This window comes from Polypterus senegalus, unplaced genomic scaffold (genome assembly GCF_016835505.1).
Source record: "Polypterus senegalus isolate Bchr_013 unplaced genomic scaffold, ASM1683550v1 scaffold_413, whole genome shotgun sequence".
Classification (NCBI taxonomy): Eukaryota; Metazoa; Chordata; class Cladistia; order Polypteriformes; family Polypteridae; genus Polypterus; species Polypterus senegalus.
The window spans coordinates 89,407-108,275 of record NW_024384228.1 but is presented as its reverse complement, the minus strand read 5'-3'; the positions used below and the strand labels follow the sequence as shown (position 1 = coordinate 108,275).

General features: G+C 41.1%; 1 protein-coding gene across 1 annotated transcript; it reads right to left on the bottom strand.

Moving 5' to 3' along the window:
• Positions 1–1,579: 1,579 nt before the first annotated feature.
• LOC120521880 (butyrophilin subfamily 1 member A1-like) lies at positions 1,580–17,316 on the bottom strand. The gene is given in 11 exon segments (XM_039743179.1): positions 1,580–2,067; positions 2,070–2,360; positions 3,591–3,617; positions 3,711–3,737; positions 9,190–9,228; positions 11,736–11,762; positions 11,868–11,972; positions 12,700–12,981; positions 14,250–14,582; positions 14,963–15,034; positions 17,122–17,316. Coding segments are annotated over 10 exon segments (1,479 nt in total). The 5' UTR covers positions 15,033–15,034; positions 17,122–17,316; the 3' UTR covers positions 1,580–1,789.
• Between the last annotated feature and the right edge of the window lie 1,553 nt (positions 17,317–18,869).

Genomic DNA, 18,869 nt, shown 5'->3' with positions numbered 1-18,869 from the left:
TCACGCTGATGACACGAGTTTATCTACAACTCCAAAGTCACTCAGCAAATCTCATCAGTGACGCCAACTTTCATACTGCAGGCCGGCGTGTATTTGTAGAGGCTTCTGTTCAACAAGTTTAACTTTCATAGCTCTGGACTTCAAATCCCATCATGCTCAGCGTCTCTGTGTAGTTAAGTGTTCTCCTGGTGTCACATGACTTTTCTCCCAGTTCTCCCAGTTGCACATCCCCTGGTAACTGGTAACACCAGACAAACACACTTGCAGCTCTGTGCCTGACTCTATTTGAGTTCATTTATAAATGACAGACAAAGTGACATTTCTGAGTCTCACATACGCCTTCACACTCAAATGTGCAATAAATAAACTGATTCAGATGATGACTGGATTGATATATTTTAGTCAATTTTTAATTATGTTAATTACACTTAATGACCACAACAGGGTGCAATTCACACACAATTCTGTATTCTGTTATCATTTTTAATTGTGCTGATTTGTGTGAAGTCGTCCATTTTTGAATTCTGTTTCTTCAGTTCTTTTCATCACGTCTAGCACTCTGTTCAGTAATTAAACTTATTATTGTCATTTCTGTCACACACTCCGACTCCAGCACTGCAGCAGACCACCTGTGTGTGTCACTGAAATGAGTCCACAATGGAACTGAAGAGGCCCTGCTGGGTAGCAAAATGTCCCTGATGGTCCTTTATCAGACTCCTTAATCCAAATGGACTTACACATCCTGGCTGACCTGTTGACTTACCTCATGAAATGGCCTCTGCTAAGTTGAATGATTTGAGTTCAGCTCTTCATCAGGTCTTCTTATTTGGTCCTATGATAACAACATGAGTCTCATAATTTAAATTATCCCAGTGGGTGACGAGGGGCAGATAATGTGGACCCCCAGTCAGGTTACTCAAATTAGTGAATAACAAGTCTGCCGGAGGTTCAGGACTGTGAGGTGGACCCTCAGAGAAGTTCACGAGAAGCCATTTTCTTACAGAGGACAGCGCCGTGTCACCTCACTGATGTCGATGATTTCTTTTTGTAATTCCTGCCTTTCTTTATTTCATTTGACGTCCCTTTCTGTTTTATTTCATTTCATCCCAAACTCATCTCAGTGTTGATGAACTTCTCAGCAGACTTACAGTGTTGTGTATTTCAGTCCACGTTTAACAATAGAAGTATATAACGCTAGGAATTCAGGTTTGTCTGATCGGTGGTCTTGTAGTAGCACAGTGATTGGTGGTCCGGCCTTCAGCTCTGGTGTCACAGGTTGGTTCTTATCCGTGTTGCCCCCCACATTGACAGCCCCCTGTGACCCTGAATTAGATAAGCGAGTTACAAAATGGACGGTGGTCTCGATATTCAGGGTCTCGGATTTCTTCTGCTCAGCTCACACTCTTCATGTCTTTTAATGTCACAAAGTGGGCACCTCAGGTACATCAGGACTGACCACCAGCAAGTGACGCCACACGATGACTGAAGACAACAAATCCAGTGCTGTGGAGAAGACGACCATCTTTGTTGAATTCCTCTTTGAATGTCAAATTAAAGACGCACTCAGGATTTTGTTCATTCTCAGACCCTCAGATTCACATTTGATGATGGAGCCGACGCTTTGATCCGACGCCATTTAAAAATCCCAAGTGTTCAGTCCTGATGTCTCATTAAACACAGAAATCCTGAAAATGAAAATCAGAAGAGCAGCAAACAGCAGGACACCTCAGGGGGGCTTTGAGTTCGGTGGTCTGAATGTTAAAGAAAGTCTCCATCGGCTTTGTGCTGCTCAGAGATGGACAGACGACATTAAAACAGAGGGGTCAGTGTGTGCAGGGGCAGATGACCAGAGGGGCAGCGTTTTACCACCGTCATTAAGACCAGGACTGAAGAACGGATAGAGGGGCTCAGTGAAGGAGTCTGTGAAGGTGTAGAGGTGAGAGCGGGACTGGGCATTGTAAAAGGAGACCTGACCTTCATCATAGTCCAGAAAGACCCCAACTGTCTGGGGCTTCACTCTCAGGGGTAGAATCACAGAACTGTTATTGAGGGCCTTGTACTGTTCTCATTCCTCAGCCACACAGTCCAGTATCCATTATATGGGATCAGTGTAATCCCCCCCTGCCTGTTGGCCGACTCTCTGGCGACTCCTAAAGTCCACTTAGTCTTCCCCCCGACCTCCACCTCCCAGTAGTGTCTCCCTGACGTGAATCCTCCTCTGGCCAGGACATTAACAAAGCGGTCAAACCTCTTTGGATTGTCTGTCACTCTCTGTCGTGTGTCTGTCAGTCTCACTTCTTTCCCGTCTTCAGACACAATGAGATGTGGATTTGCAGTCTCAGGGTCAAAAGTGACATCAGCTGAGGAGAAGAAGATGAAGAAAAGAGGAAGACGTCAGGAAATCAGGGGACTTGAGGAAGACAACAACACATTTACACTCCTTGAAGGACCTGAACATTAAAAAGACAAAGACGTCAAACAGCACGTGTTCAGTTCTCAGCCCACCAAGCCCCTCGTGTGTCTCTCTGTGTCACTGCTCGGCCCCCCTGTGTAGTCGCACCTCTGACCTCCTCCATTTTATCTTCATTTAACCCTAAAGAGCCTGATCACCACGCTGTGAACATTTTAATAAAAGACGAATCACACAGCGAGGATTTGTTAAAGACACAAACAAGAAGACCACCAGTGAGGCCTGGCACTCGTTCACAGACTCACCAGCAGCTCTCAGACCTGTTGTCACTAACCTGAGGGTCTCATGTCCCCCCTAGCCTGTTGTCCTCCTGTTCCTGTCATTCCTGTCCACTTTGATTCATTTTGCTCTGTCGGTGACTCTGTCACTTTTCTTGTCCTTACACTGCGTTGGTGGCCTTTTATTTAGCAGGCGCCCCATTTTATGTTTCTCAGTTCCTTGTCAGAAGTGACAATGGGGGGCACTGAATTTATGACCCTGAATCTAACAACACAAGATGGCCGCCTGTCAGTGATGAGGATGAAGTGTCACAAGTCATCAGTCAGCAGGGACACCATGTGACCGGTCAGTACAGGTGAGGGGGGCTTTAATAAGGAGAGGACATTCAAGGTGACAACATTGATAGTGACGACAAAGGACTGGACAGCAGAACAAAATACAAAGTGGCACTAAAGAGGGGACAGGACTGGACACTGAGGGGCTGAGAATGGACAGCAGACCCTGTGAGGACTCAGCAGCACTCAGTTTACTTTAAAAGAGCAAACGTTGGGAGTGAAAACCTCAAGTGTGTCCTCAGTGTTGTCATCTCACAAATACTTCAACATCGACATGCTGGAAATATAGAAAATTCATGAGGGCCTGAGAAAGGGTCTGCATTGAAACACAAGAGGGTCCTTAAGTGACAGAAGGGACATCATGGAATCATGAGACAGCAGTGCTACTACCGTGTCACCATGTCAACCACACAGAGGGACCTCAGCCATTAACTGAGACCTGGGGACAGTCACAGAGCTCACAAGGTGCTGCTTGTCATGGTCATGAAGGTGACACGTTTAACATGAAGACACAAAGACTACAGACACAGAAAATGAGAATTTCATGACCAGCTTATCAACTGTACCTGCTGAGCTGCATATTCTCCTCCATTCTGTAAAATAATAAATAAAGAAATAAACTTAATGAGTCCAATAAAGAGTGAGACTTGAAAGACCCCCAGAGACCCCCAGTTCAAATATTGTACCTGCATTGGTGACGCGTTGTGACTTTTCTGCAGAAGAAGAGAGCTGCGTTACTGAGTGAATAATCAGGTGGGTCAACTTAACACATCATCTCTTCAGTTCTCACTCGCTACTTTCATTTACTTTCATTTTCCTCTTCTGAAGTCTTAAAATATCTTTGCATTTCAAATCTCCTTCATAAAGACCCTTATAATAGACAGCAGAACAATGGACATGACAATAGCTGGAGTGCCAAGCACAGACTGAAAGTGGATTTGCAGAATTAACAGCCTACTGGCCTTTGGCTTTGAATCTGCGTGACGTCTGATGAAGAAGGAACAGAATTATTTATGATTATTAGGAGTGGAGGTCCTACTGTGAGACTTCTGACCGTGTCCTCGTGACCACAGAAACACAGAAATGAACGCTGCAGGTGTAATTAGTGTGACTGCAATACAATAAGACACGTGCCAGAAGACCCTCGTCTTGACCAGTTTGTCTCCTGCTGATGGCCTTGCTATTTGTCTTCTCCATTGTCAGTTCAAATGGCTCCTCAGTGCCAACTGTCTGAGTGTCGGTGACCAGAAACAAACTGCTGTGTGACCTGAGAGATCAGAGTGACAGTGGAGGACTGAACTTCTATCCGGTGACATGTGATGCCCACTTCACGGGGTCCTGCTCACTCTTAGGGGTTCACAGTTAAAATAATGTGGTGAATCCAAATGTGAGGACAGAAATCCAAATGTTTAATAATCAGACTGAGTGGAGCAGACGGAGCTTTAGAATAAAACAACAGCAAACAAAGGATAAGGGGACTCTTGTGTTGTGTCCAGTACTACTGAGGTAGGGTCTGAGCCCCAGGACCCTCAAACTGCATTAACACTAGAATTACCAGAGCCTACGAAAAACTCGTATATCCATCCCACCTTAAATCGCTACTTAAATCCGTCCTCACCTCTCTGCCAGCATCTTTTGTCCTGTTAATGTGCAGATTAAGAGCAGCAAGCAGCCGCTATTCCAACCCCACTGTCGCAGAACATGGACGAACTTCTCCTGGGTCATGCCTTGATTGATTATCTGGGAGTGAAGTGGAGTTTTAGAGTGGAAATAATAGATCGTTATTTGGCACACACGCATTTCATGTCTGTTCTGTTTCTACAGTAATCTGTATAAACACATTGTTAAACTTTTTCATATTTTAGTAATAAATGTTACAAAATGTAGGCATAAACTATAGAATGTGTGAAGCCTGATTTCCAAAGATCAAATAAACGCTTTCACAAAAGATTCAAGAACAACTCACCAGCTCCGTGGTGTAGCACTAAGATTTGCTGTCGTAGCACCTTACCGTGCCTCAGAGACTTGAGTTCGATTCCCGTTGGGGAGAAACTGTTACTATTTTTTCTTTTAACCTCAAATGGAAATTTATAAATTAGTATGCACTGTCACTTAATGAGATCGTTATATTTTCATGTGGGATGCTCCTTTTAAAATATTTTTAACAATTGAGACTGCAATTAACATGAGCAAGTGTCCTTATAACTGTTCTTATTAAGATCCATAACACACAGACAGACAGAGCACTGCGTAATAGAGACAGACAAACAGGCAAAGAAGTCACTACATAAACAGGGAAAGTACAGTATAATAGATATATCAAAAACAGCTAAGGGAATAGTTACATAGATAGATGGATAGATAGGAAGGAAAGGCACTATATGATAGGCAGACAGGAAGCTGCTATATAATAATAAAATTACTGTTATTACTATATAGACAGACAGAGAACAACAACAACAACAACATTTATTTCTATAGCACATTTTCATACAAACAGTAGCTCAAAGTGCTTTACAAAATGAAGAATAGAAAATAAAAGACACAGTTATAAAATAAAATAAGTCAACATTACCGTAGATACTGCTATAAGTCGACCTCGAGATAAGTCGAGTGTATTGTTTAAGCTGAAAATTATGAAATTTGTTATGACCCGCGTATAAGTCGAGGGTAAAGCTTGACAGCCTATCAAATTCTTTGAATTTCATAATTATACTCAATGTACCTGGGCCCAGATGTAGTGTTCTCTAGATTGTAGTAGTGACACACTCAGAATAACATTTCAAATGTCGTTTATTATTAACCCCTGTTTTCTCAACTTCCTATACAGTGTGTCTTTTTAAACCATGCCCCATATGTCTCCAAAAGACGCAGACCATAGCAATCAACATCCGAACATAAAGCAATGGACAAAAGCATCATTAAACAATCGTATACAACACCAGACTTTCAACATTTTAATCTTTGAAGAATTTTAGTAAGCCAAAATTAAAACTCCAAAAACATTTTTATTCATTTACTTACAGTTAGAATATTTCAATTAAATTCATATTCAAATCCCTCGCATATAATAAAGTGGCCCTAAGTGTCTTCTTCAAATCCTTCAAAGTCTGACTCTTGTTGGGATCAGAGCTTAAAATAGCAGCCTGCCATCCCAGTTATACTGAATGTGGGATGTGGGTGGAGTTGTCGGGGTTTTGGGGGGTGGAGTTTTGGGATTGAGTGTTTGTTGACGGCGTGGTGGGGCTCTTGTGTTTTGGTCTCTGTTAAGCTAAAACAGGCACCTTAAAAAGAAGGAGATAATAAAGTCAACCATTGAGCAGTCAAGCCTTGTGTGTCACTCCCTGCTATAAATTAGGAGAAGGAAACTCAGGGACAGGGTTTTACTCCAGAGCACGTTGCTCTGGCCCTGGAGCTTCACACCACTGGACACGAAGAAGGAGAAGCTCCCTGCGTCACTCCGACCACGTTCCCGAGACAGGCAGGAAAGGTAACACTGGGGGCTCGTCCGGGATTATTCCTGCCAGCTAGGGTTACCACTTTTAATACAAAAAATAAGGAACGCGCAATTTCATTCTCAAATACGGACGATTCCAGTATTTTAAAGGACGGTGGCAACCCTACTGCCAGCACTAGTGAGTGACACGAAGCTTGTAAAACTGAAAGAAAATCGGTGCGTTCTCTCGGTGGAGTGTGTAACTAGGAAACTGTGAATGGCGACAAAACTAGGGGTAGACACTGATCTGGAAGCAGAGTTTTCCAAAGCCACCGCATTAGCACCAACCCCTTTAGGACATCACCCACGCAAGAGGAAACTATGTCCCACCGTTTTCCACTAGTAAACTTGGAGAAAAGTGTCGAGGATGGGATTGTCAGACGAATGTGAGCACCATTGTAACCCTTTCAGTACAGGCGGTGTGGACCGAACTCCGAGAACATGTGGACTCGGTCGCTATAAAGAAGAGAGATCCGGGCATGCTTGATGCTGAAATCGCCCGTTTACCTCAGACACTGAGGATGAAGAATTTGATAGATTTGTGGAAGAGGATTGAACTGAAAAAGTGAGTGTATTGTTTTGTATTTTATGTTACAACTGAGCAATGTTGAGAGTTATTGTGAATGAGTTGAATAAAGTTTGACTTATCTGTTTTGTTTCGCTGAATGCGCTTTATAATCCGATCGCCTTATGTATGAAAGTAGACTCATTCATTGATATTACACTTTAAAATCCGTGCACCTTATGGTCCGAAATACTGTATGTTTCTGGTTACCGCCATCTACTGGCAGCTAATGGTATGTTTGTTATCCAAAACCTGCAAAAGCTAATGCTCAAATTCAAGTGCGGTATTTCACAGTTTAAAGAATTATTTAATGAAATTAGTGTTGCCCCGTGGATAAGTCGACTTTGTGTTTTTGAATGAATTTTAAGGCATAAATTTTTCGACTTATACTTGAGTATCTACGTAATTAACGTAGAATAAGTAAGGTCCGATGGCCAGAGTAGACAGAAAAACAAAAAAAACTCCAGACGGCTGGAGAAAAATAAAATCTGCAAGGATTCCAGACCATGAGACCGCCTGACCAGTCCCTCTGGGCATTCTACCTAACATAAATGAAACAGTCCTCTTTGGATTTAGGGTTCTCACGGAAGGAAGAAAACACTACTAAATGAAAAATAGGCGGCTTTAGAGCGTGATCGTAATTTAGAAAATAAAACTGAAAAAGGAGGATGCAACATCGACAAGCTTCTGTTCCAAGACAGCCGCATATAGAAAAGTGTACGCATTGCAACAGATACACACGCCGTAATGTAGGAAAGACGGCTCTTATGCGCTCTAACCCCGCCTCGCCTGTTTACGTGCGCTTCTGATCTGACAGCGAGAGTTACTTAGAGTCAGATCGGGGAGAGGGAGGGTCAGAGCACGTGATCGTATTCAGTGCTGCAGGAACAACACACAAGTTCATCCTATTTTTCTTTCAGTACATGTGCCTTCCCTGTTTATTTAGTGACTTCTCTGCCTGTTTGTCTGTCTCTCTATTACGCAGTGCTCTGTCTGTCTGTGTGTTATGGATCTTAAAAATAACAGTTATAAGGACACTTGTTCATGTTAATTGCAGTCTCAGTTGTTAAAAATATTTTAAAAGGAGCATCCCACATGAAAATATAACGATCTCATTAATTGACAGTGCATACCAATTTATAAATTTTATGTCCGTTTGAGGTTTAATAAAAAAACTCTTTCTCCTCAGCTGGGAATCGAACTCGAGTCTCTGAGGCACGGCAAGAATGCCGTGACAGCATATCTAACAGCTACTCAAGGGAGATGTTGTATCATGCTTGAACCATTTGTGAAAGTGCTTATTTGCTCTTTGGAAATAAGGCTTCATATATTCTATAGTTTATGCCTACATTTTGTAACATTTATTACTAAAATATGAAAAAGTTTCTGTTTTAACAATGTGTTTATACAGATTACTGTAGAAACAGAACATACATGAAATGCGTGTGTGCCAAATAACAATCTATTATTTCCACTCTAAAACTCCACTTCACCCCAGATAATCAATCAAGGCATGACCCAGGAGAAGTTCGTCCATGTTCTGCGACAGTGGGGGATGGAATAGCCGGCTGCTTGCTACTCTTAATCTGCACATTAACAGGACAAAAGACGCTGGCGGAGAGGTGAGGACGGATTTAAGAAGCAATTTAAGGTGGGACGGATCTACGAGTTTTTGTAGGCTCTTTGTTATTCTAGTGTTAATCTGATAGATGGACCAACGATAAGAAGAGTGGACTAAAATAAAAGAAGAAGATGAGAAGAAAACACAAGGCACCTTACTGAGTGGCGTAAATAAGATACGAGAGGACAGCACAGTGGGCACCTCAGGGTGTGTGTGAGCTAAGAACGTTCAAACAGTTCTTATAAAATACTGATTCACTCTCAGACATGGAATCAAATACAAATCATATTCATAATAATATTATCAGGAAAGCATCCTTAGACTCCAGAATGTTTCTTAGCAAAGTGCCTCTACTTGGACTTGTCATTTCTAGCACTAATGTTTCACGTTCTTATTGTGTCCCTTGAATTACTAAACTCTCTCCCTCCATTTAAATCTTTTTTATTTTGCATTTTAATACAAAGAAGAAAAATCTTTTCTTACCAATTTCCTTGAGCAGGAACCATATAGGAAGGAATCTAACTGTAGACAAAAGAGAAGAACAAAGTGAACATTTGAGAAGAGAAGTGGGACTGACAACACCAGTCTCTCCATGGATGAAGGACACCTCAGATGAATATTTATATATACTGTATATTGTGAACGTCATACCGGATGGAGTGGCGTCCCAACTGGGGTGAAGGCTGATACTTTGTCCAGCTGGGAGGCCACAATGAAAGGCTGTGCCACCTGCCCAGGATGGCTTTTGGTTCTTGTCGTACGTGTGGTGGAAATTTAACAGATGGACTGGAGGAAATATCAAGGACAATACAGCCTACAATATGAGAGACGGCAGTGATCCACTGGCTCAGTTCATATGACTTGTAGTTCAGAAGGGCAATCCTGCCAGGGTCTGTGTCTGCCACCAGAGGGCACTTCCATAAGAGAGCCTACAGTACCTGCGTCATGTGACCCCCATATGTGCTTTCAGAATGCAATGTGATGACACCAGAAGTACACCAGGGTCCAACATACAAGAGAGCGTCTCCTTCACTTGGAGAGTCAGAGTTGGGAGGAAGATGATGACACTCACTACGGAGGAGCAGAGGGAGACAATAAAGCACTTATTTGACGTATTGTTTAAAGTAAGAGTTGTGAGGTGTTGTCATGTAATAAAACATGTTATGTTATCCTCCGTTGGTGTCTGACGTGGTTGTATCTGCTGTTCAGAGCTCTGGGGCACCCCTAGTGGCCACAAAATATACATCAATATGTCTGCTTCTGAGGTTGACTAAGGACATTGTCACAAGTGAAGACTTTTCAGGTGACATACGTTACATACGATACCATATTTATATGTAACCTTTAGGGGAAATGACAGAGATGTACGATTTAGGAGATCATTGTTACGCAGATGACACTCAAATCCATATTGGGGTAAACTTCCACCACTACTCTCCTCACAAACTGACTCCATGAAACAAAGTCAAGGGTGCAACAGACGTTCCTTCAATCAAATTGTTTAATGACTGAGGCTCTTTAATGGTCCTTCTTCTGTGCAAAAAATAAATCATTTGAGTTCATCTGTTGATAGAATTCTGTTATCACCTACCATTAATGTCTGTGACCTTGGAGTTATTTATGACAGTCAGCTCACGTTTGATGCACACATTAAAAACATTACCAAAATGTATTTGTTTCATCAGCACAAGACTGCAGGACCCTGAATATTTCAGTTACTATCTGCTTCTGAAAAGAGTATTCATGTCTTCATCTAAGGCCCTTCATCATTGAGATTATTGCAATGCTTTTCTCTTTGGTCTACCAGCAAATTCTCTTAAGAAGCTCCAGTGTGTGCAAAACTGTGCTGCTCAGACTGTACCCATATGTCACTGAACCGTCACATCACCCCTGTACTGGCGTCACTGCACTGGCTCTCTGCTCACAAACACGCCACATTTAAAACTCTCATTCTAACACACAAAGAAGTCCACGGCACAGCCTCTCGTCACATCTGTGGCCTCGTCAGACTCTCCATTCTGCTGGCTCTTTGTCCCTGCAGGAGGAAACTTCAAGTCATGGATTATTATTATTATTATTATTAAGTGAACATGCTGGCACAGAGGTTGGCACTGCTGCCCAGCCCAGTCAGTGTGGATGCTTCTCTTCTGTCTGCTTGGCTTTCTCTGCTGTTCATTTCAAATAAGAATAATAAATATGTTAAGAGTATTAGTGTGTGTGTGTGTGTGAGTCACAGACTGGCACCTTACAAATGGATTTCTACTGTCGTGTGTCAACTCTCTGCTACCGTTAATTGGAATCAGATAACAGATGAATGAATTTTAGATTCAAAATCATAAAATAAATTTTAAAAGCTGTTTATTTTTATTGTTTTGGTTTCCTTCCCTATTCACACATGAAGTACCAACACATAGGAGACACAGAAGACTTCACTGAGCGTGGTGGGCCACATTGGCTCAATGCTGACCATTTTCAAATCGTCTCCTCTTCACATTCAGGCTGGCCGGCCTGATCTCCCATTTTGAATTTCCTGACCAGTTCACGTTTATTCAGTCACTTCAAGGCCTTCACTAATTGAACTGCTCAGATATTCATGGACTCTGAAGACCCCTGAGAAGCCACCTCACCATCACAGGAGACAGATGAGCAGTGGCCAAGTAGAAAGAGGTAAATCAGCACAAGTTGAGCTCATCAGACCAGTCCTTGATCAGAGTGTCTCATATCTACAGCCCTGTGCTGACTCACGACTAGAGAGAGGACTAAATGTGTAATGGAGGAGCCATTTGGCACTCAGCGCACACGTGACGTTAGGTTTGTCAGCCCACAGATCTCAAACTCCAGTTCAGCTCCTGGTATGATGTCTCCAGTGGGCAGTCTGCATGTCCTTCCATTGTCAGTGGATTTCCAGTGTGGACTCCTAGAGCCGCTAACTGTGAATTGTGTGATCAAAATACAAACTGACTGACACGCCTCAGGATTCACCGATGACAGTAAAAGCCACAAAATAACTGAAATCAAACTGTACTCACCTATTGAATCATATCTGGTGTTTGTTTCTATGGAAGACAAAAAAGAATATAAAGATGAATTTTTTATGAATAACTACCATTTACTGAGCATTCTGTCTGTTCTGATGTCGATGTGAGATCTTCTGTCCTCACCTCTCATTCTTCTCCATTGAATGACCAGCAGGGGAGTCACCACTAAGCAAAGAACCAACAAGACGGAGAAAGCCACCAACCAGCCAGAGACCCCTGAAGAGAAACCTGCAAAATGAGGGGAAGACGTGTGAGTCTGTGAGACAGGAATGAGGTTCAGGTGAGGAAAACACAGAAGAATCCATCAAGTGGGACTCTTCATGCTAAGGGGAGCATCATGAGACCCTGCATTTACACCACAGATGATGTGCTCCTGTAGCTGGAGCCTGGGACCAAACACACCTTCACAGCCATGTCATCAGCGTGTCCATCAGCCCTCTCGTTCTCCATCATCAATTATCCAGTATCTCACCTCCATTAATGTCTATTCAGTGTCGTTCTCCTCCAGTGTTTGTCTCCTACGTCTTTTAATCTACACGTTTACTTTTCATTTCTTTGAATCACGTGACACAGATATATATGGAGGTCCACTCCTAGACTGAGTCACAACTGAATTTTCTATTTTTCTATTTTCACGATGGCCTTGTCTCAAAGTCGCACTGCTAGCCAACTGTACCTGACATTGTAGATTTGTTCACGTGTGTGTGGTGATGTGAATTCCTGTATTTCAAAGTTCCAACTCTTATTCATATTTCATTTCCACTTATGGATCTTTTCTTTTAATGTGCATATGGCACATCGTTTAACACTACATTAGTTACTACATTGATTTTCCAGGTAATTAGTAAATGGGAGCCTAGCTTTTAGAGCTGATCTACAAATATGTGCTTTAGTGCCACATTCTGTGTAAAAATAAAGTGCAATGCTGCTAGTGCCACACTATTCAATGACGTACTGTAGATGCCAAGTCCGGAGTGCCAGTCTGGCTTTGGTGCTTTACTTCTCATCAGACAGCTGAACACGTTGTACTCCTGCTTCACCGGGAGGACGCTGCTCACTCTCAGAAGACCCTCGGAGTCCCGCTCTGACTTTATTGTGGACTGTGACGTCACGTCTGCCCCATTCATGTCCCTCCAGGTGACTTCTGGTTGGGGGTTCCACTTCTCAGCGCTGCACTCCAGTCGGGTCTTCTGGCCTTCAGTGGAGCTCATAGAAATGGAGGGCTGAGCCCCTAAAACTAATGAAACAGAAAATAGTGGAAGATCAGTGAAGAGAAGAAGAAGAAACACTTTAACATCAGCTGACATGACATACGGTTAGGAATGAACTGCTCAGATAAAGGAATTTGGTTGTTCTTGTTTGGAGTGCAGGCTTTGATTTTATTTTGTTTGACTTGTTTCTGATCATTTTATTTATTGCTTATATTTAATGAAACTTGGCAGAGCGTCAGTTTGTAAATGCTTGGGACCAACTGAGGTAAGTTGGCAGGTTTGGAGACTTTGAGGACATTTCTTTGAATGTCTTCACACTCATAAATAAAGAGACCAGCTATTGAAATATTACTGGCCTGGACCTGAGGAGTTTGTCACCTCAACAGTCCTACAAACCAGAGGAGCAGCACCTTTGACCTCTGGACTCCAATTCCTTGGCATGCTGTCTGTGCTGGGAGGCTTCTCAGGTGACCTGCTGTCCCACTTGATGTCCCACCTGATGGTATCCAGTGTCAAGTTTTAGCCAGGGTCTTAACCCACTTTAGGTGTAGTTTAACCATCTGCGATGTTCTGGTGATTTTTAAATATCATAATTGTGTATATTTCACTGTTTTTCTCCTTATGTATGTTATGATTATAATCTTGCTCTGTTTATTACTTACCTGTTATGTTTTAGCATATCTAGTTATACACCTTATATCATTTATAGAGTTTCAGGGCTGCAGGACCACTAGAGATGATGTTTGTTTGTATCACACAATGTTACTGATTCAAGGTTTTCTCATTTTTAATGGTATTTTTGTATTTTATTCTGGTTTGTCAACTTTTATTTTACTTCAGTTCTTTGTATATTCTGTATTTGTCTTTATTTAGCGTTTGTTTCCAATGTCATATATTCCTGTTGTTCTTTCTGTGAAGAGCTTTGATAAGGAGGAATGTACGACATAAATAAATTGTTTAATTATTATTATTATTATTATTATTATTATTATTATTATTATTATTATTATTATTATTATTATTATTATTATTATCTTCCTTATCTCATCATAGGACCCGTCACTCATATTGGCCGACTTTAACATCATCAGTTAACCCAATTCATATGTCTTTCTATTTGAAAGGAAAATCATAAAAGTCAGAAAAAGTCAATCCTGATGAGGAGGTAGAAGTGCAAACTCTACACTGACAACAAGTGTTCATGGAAGTGGACATGGACTTCATCAGGTAGTAGATCGAGCCACTGAGTCATTACGCCATCCCATAATACAACTAGAAACAAATGCACACTGACCTCCAACAGTGAGTGAGACCTGAGTCTCCTCTTCTGTAAGTCCTGAGATCACAAGACACCTGTAGAGTTGATCATCTGAAACACGGACATTTCTGATTATTAGAGACACGTTGCCATTCTTGAGGTTGTCTATGCTCAGAGTTTTTCTTCTGTCACTCTGTCTCTCGATATTGTAATCGATGTATAACAGCTCTGGTAACCTGATGTCAGTTGTAAACCACCTCACTTGAAAGGCCTCAGCATTAAGAGCTGGTGAGAGGGAGGCTGGCAGGACCACATCTTCACCGACATAAGTGACGACGGGCTTAGAAGGACCAACGACGATGAAGCTGACTGGAAAGAAAACCAGAAGAGTGGAGTGACGACCAGGATGTGATTTGTAAATTAGAAAAAAATGACAAAAGTTAATGAAAACCACGTTAGCCTACTCATAAATGCTTCATTATCATTTCATCTTTCTGACTTCTTGTAGAATAAACTCTCCTTAAATTAGTTTTCGAGGTTTAAACTATTGCAAGCCATAATATAAAACCAATTACATTCTTTCTCTTAATTTTTGGACAAAACAGCTTAGAAATAAATAAATAAATATTCTTTGTAAAGAGATATCCTTCTGCTGAACTTTGCTATGAAGAGAAATGTGTAAATAAATAGTATGAAACATTTAGCTACATCTGAAAGTTAATAAAATATAACCATCCATCCATCCATACCTGCCCAGGAGATATCTGTGTTGTGTAGAAACAATAAGATAAGAAGAGTCCATCGCATCTGAAGGTTCATGGCTGAAACACAAAGAAAAGCTCATTGTACCTGTGAAGTCAGCTCCTCTGACAGACTGGTGTGTAAAACAACTCACAGATAAAACTGCGCCATCTACACTTCAAATTACAGGAGCAGAGACCATCATTTATATCATTTGTGTTTACGTGTTAATAACCCGGGCTTTAACTGACAGTCTTTACTGGATTTACTGCCTGCACACTTTGGTGGACATGAAGCTTTTGACTCGACTCTCAGCTCTTTTATTTTAATATTTCTATTTATTATCTCATTGATCTTTACGATAAGCACTCTCTCATCCCAGTTCATCACTTATCTAGCTTGGTTTTAATCATTTTACCACAATGGCACAGGAATGACACTCTGTCATCAAACTGGCAGACATTAGAGGTACAGCTGTGGTCTGTCACATCCACCTTTGCCTTATTGTAGCCCCCCAAAACACAACTACATCACGCAGTAGTCAGCAACTGGAATTTGTTCTCCTCTTCTGTCGTTATTGTTCTGGACTGGCGAGTCCAAGAAAGTATGAGACTCACTTTAGAGAGATGACCAGGAGATGAAAGAGGAAAGCAAAGCAGTTCTGAATGTAGGAGGACATTTCCTAAATAAAGAATTGAGGCCAGAAGAACAAAAAAGGTGAAATGGAAAAAGTTTATTAGCCTAAAAACAAATGGTGCCTCCTTCGCTATACGGTATAAAAAGGTATTTGTGAAAGGTATTCCTTTGCTGTATATAAGTATAATTTACAAGCTGGACACCATTATTTTATACCAGAAGAATTGTGACATCGAGTGACATGTCACCAGTAGTCATAGAATGACAATGAAAATCTGCTGTCAACACAACATGGTGGTAATCAGGCCAACAAATGATACAAAATCTCTAAATAAAAATGAAAACATTGAGATAAACAGTATGGACAATAACTAAACCTTTGAAAATGCAAAATTGAATGACTAAATCCAGGTAACAGTTCATTAACTATAAAGGTCTACCTTGGGTTGGTTGCCATTTTATTCATGAAAGTCACAGACATTGCAGTTTGCCCAGAAGTGACAATCCTGATCTTTTAAACGCCTCTTTGAACTCAGACAGGCCTTCAACACTCGACATCTCCAGCGTCAGATCACACAGCCTCATTGGACTGGCACAACTGGTTCTCTCTCTTAGTGATTTCTCTTTCTTATTTAACATTCATTTTTCAGCCCATTCAGTGGAGTCTTTTACAGATCACAGACATGAGACCCCAGTAAACGTGCTCATATCTTTGCTGATTGAATGTAATATTGTTGTTCATTTCACACTGGCTGCTATGCTGTATATGATGTTCATGTTTATTATGTTAGCAATGCCATTTGATACTAAACTTAGGTACAGGACTTCATTCACCAATTCATTCGTTTCTGTCTTTCTCTCATGTGTACTCTGATGTGTCTTCCCCGCCCACCATTTCATGAAACACAAGACTCCCAGTTGTGCCAGTAGATCCAGTAATCAAACCAACAAGGAGAGCCTGACAGCCCAGTTGTTCTCTGCTTATTTCTACTCTCATCCTAACACACCCTGATGACACCGTAAACTGTCTGCACTCCTGTTTCCCGTTCATGATTATCAGCACACAGCACAGTCAGATCTCATAATAAGTTTGAATCATCACACCTACATTTCTAGGAGTGACAATATGCTGGAGACGATCAGTTCTTTATCTTTTAAATTGAAGGAGCTGAAGGAGCATGTGGTGGAGCTGAGGCTAACCTACATCTGTAAAATCCTGATCAATGTTCATAATGTTGATTAATGTTTGTTGTGGTGGTCTTGACTTGAGTTACTTTTACTGGTGAAACCTCAGGGTGGACAAGCTAATTGATGACAGCACCCTGATCTCCTATGAAGGCCTTCTGCTCTGCTCATGGCTCCTTCACTAAACACACACTTCATCTGCACGACCTCAATGTAAACTTGTGTAGCATAAGCCAGTTACACGTTACTGAGTGAGTGAGCCTCCAAATTACAATTCTTATCACTCACAACCTAAGGATTCATTAACAACAGCAATGCAATAAACGTCCATAATGTCTCCACTTACTGCTTTCACTTTGTTTTCTCTCCACTCTCCACGTTTAGAGCTCACACATCACGAGGATTTGTCCTTCATCAGCGGTCTGTGAACTTCATGCACAATATGTCAGCCTTTCATGTTCTTAATGTCTTATAAGTCTGTAGAAGGAGAAGATGGCATGTAATAAAATAAAAGGAGTTGTATAAAGTGTTCCTACTCAGATTAATTTCTCTTTCATTTTGAAATGGCAGCCTGCCAACACTGACACACCTGAGTCTTAAAGTGACAGAACCACATTAAAATAAAATGGCCTGTGATCTGACAATAAGACCCTCAGCTTTTATCAGATCTCATGAGAATTCTGTGCTTTTATGATCTTCAGTGGGCTTCTTCTCAAAACTGGAAGAACAAAATGTATTCATGAAATACAACAAAAAAAAACAAATAAAGTTGTAGAAAAGAGAATCTGACCTCCTGCTGGTGAACATCTCAATAAGTGTTGGGTTTGATTTGACGGGACTCACGCCTATGATGTTAACTCAGAAGAAGTGAAATCAAACTTAACACTTCTAGAAAATCAGAATCCACAGAATGAAACTCTTAAGACATCTAAAGACGGCAGGAGTTTGTTAGCAGGTACAGGTTAGGGTTGTGAGGTGGACGGTCACTAAAACTGGAGAACTTCACTGGTAACACTGAGGATGTGTGAGAACATGTAAGCAGTCGCCATCTTTTACACTCGTCAGTTTCAGTGCTGATATTATTTTAGATTTGTTATTAACTCTGAGGTTTCAGTTAAAGCTCAGTGTGTCCTGTGGTCACATTCTGACTCACTGCTGTCCTCCATTGTCTTACAGCAATTCACATGCAGCCTTTATTAGGCAATATAATAATAATAATAATAATAATAATAATAATAATAATAATAATAATAATAATAATAATAATAATACATTTTATCTACCGTATATAATACCTTTCCATGTTCCAGGAGTTTGCTTTTAGAAGTTGCTCTGTAGTTTTTGTTGTTCTGAAATATGCCTCCAGTTTATATTGTCAGACATTTCAGACGCCACTTCCATGAGTGCCTTTCTACTTCAGCACACGCTCTCATCCTTGATATGAAGACCTTGTTGGAAGTTGTTGGAGTTCACTAATAAATATCTTATGAGCATCTTTAATATTCACCAGGAGATGGAGGACACCAAATGGGGCAGAAGAAGAACCTGCAGAAACTACAAGCAAATGTTCTCAGCTAGAAACAAAACCAAACTGAGCAACTAAACTAAACTAAACTAAACTAAACTAAACTAAACTAAAATGAGGTAGAAAGCACAAAACCCCAAACTGTCGAGTGTCTTCCCTGAATCAACACTAACAGCTTTGCTCCAACACTGGGATACAGAGATGTGTGCTCTGACATCTTTAATTAGAAAGCAAGAAGACGATGACCAGTGTTGTGCAGAATCCTCTAAAAGAGTATTTAGATACTGAATATACAGAAATCAATTACTTCAGATTTGTATTCTTATTGAATACTTAAAATGTGTGATTTATTCTGAATACTTCATGAATACTTTTGAATTCTGTCAGGAATTGATAACTAGCCTCGCTCATAAAATGATATAACAAGTCAAACATATTGACATTAAATTGTGACCTGAAAATGCACTTCAGTCAGTGCCAGTTGAAGCCCATTTGGAGCCATAGGTGGAGTGGACAGACATGGCCTCTCGTTGTCCATAGCGGTACTTGATATTATTAGACTCAGAAGA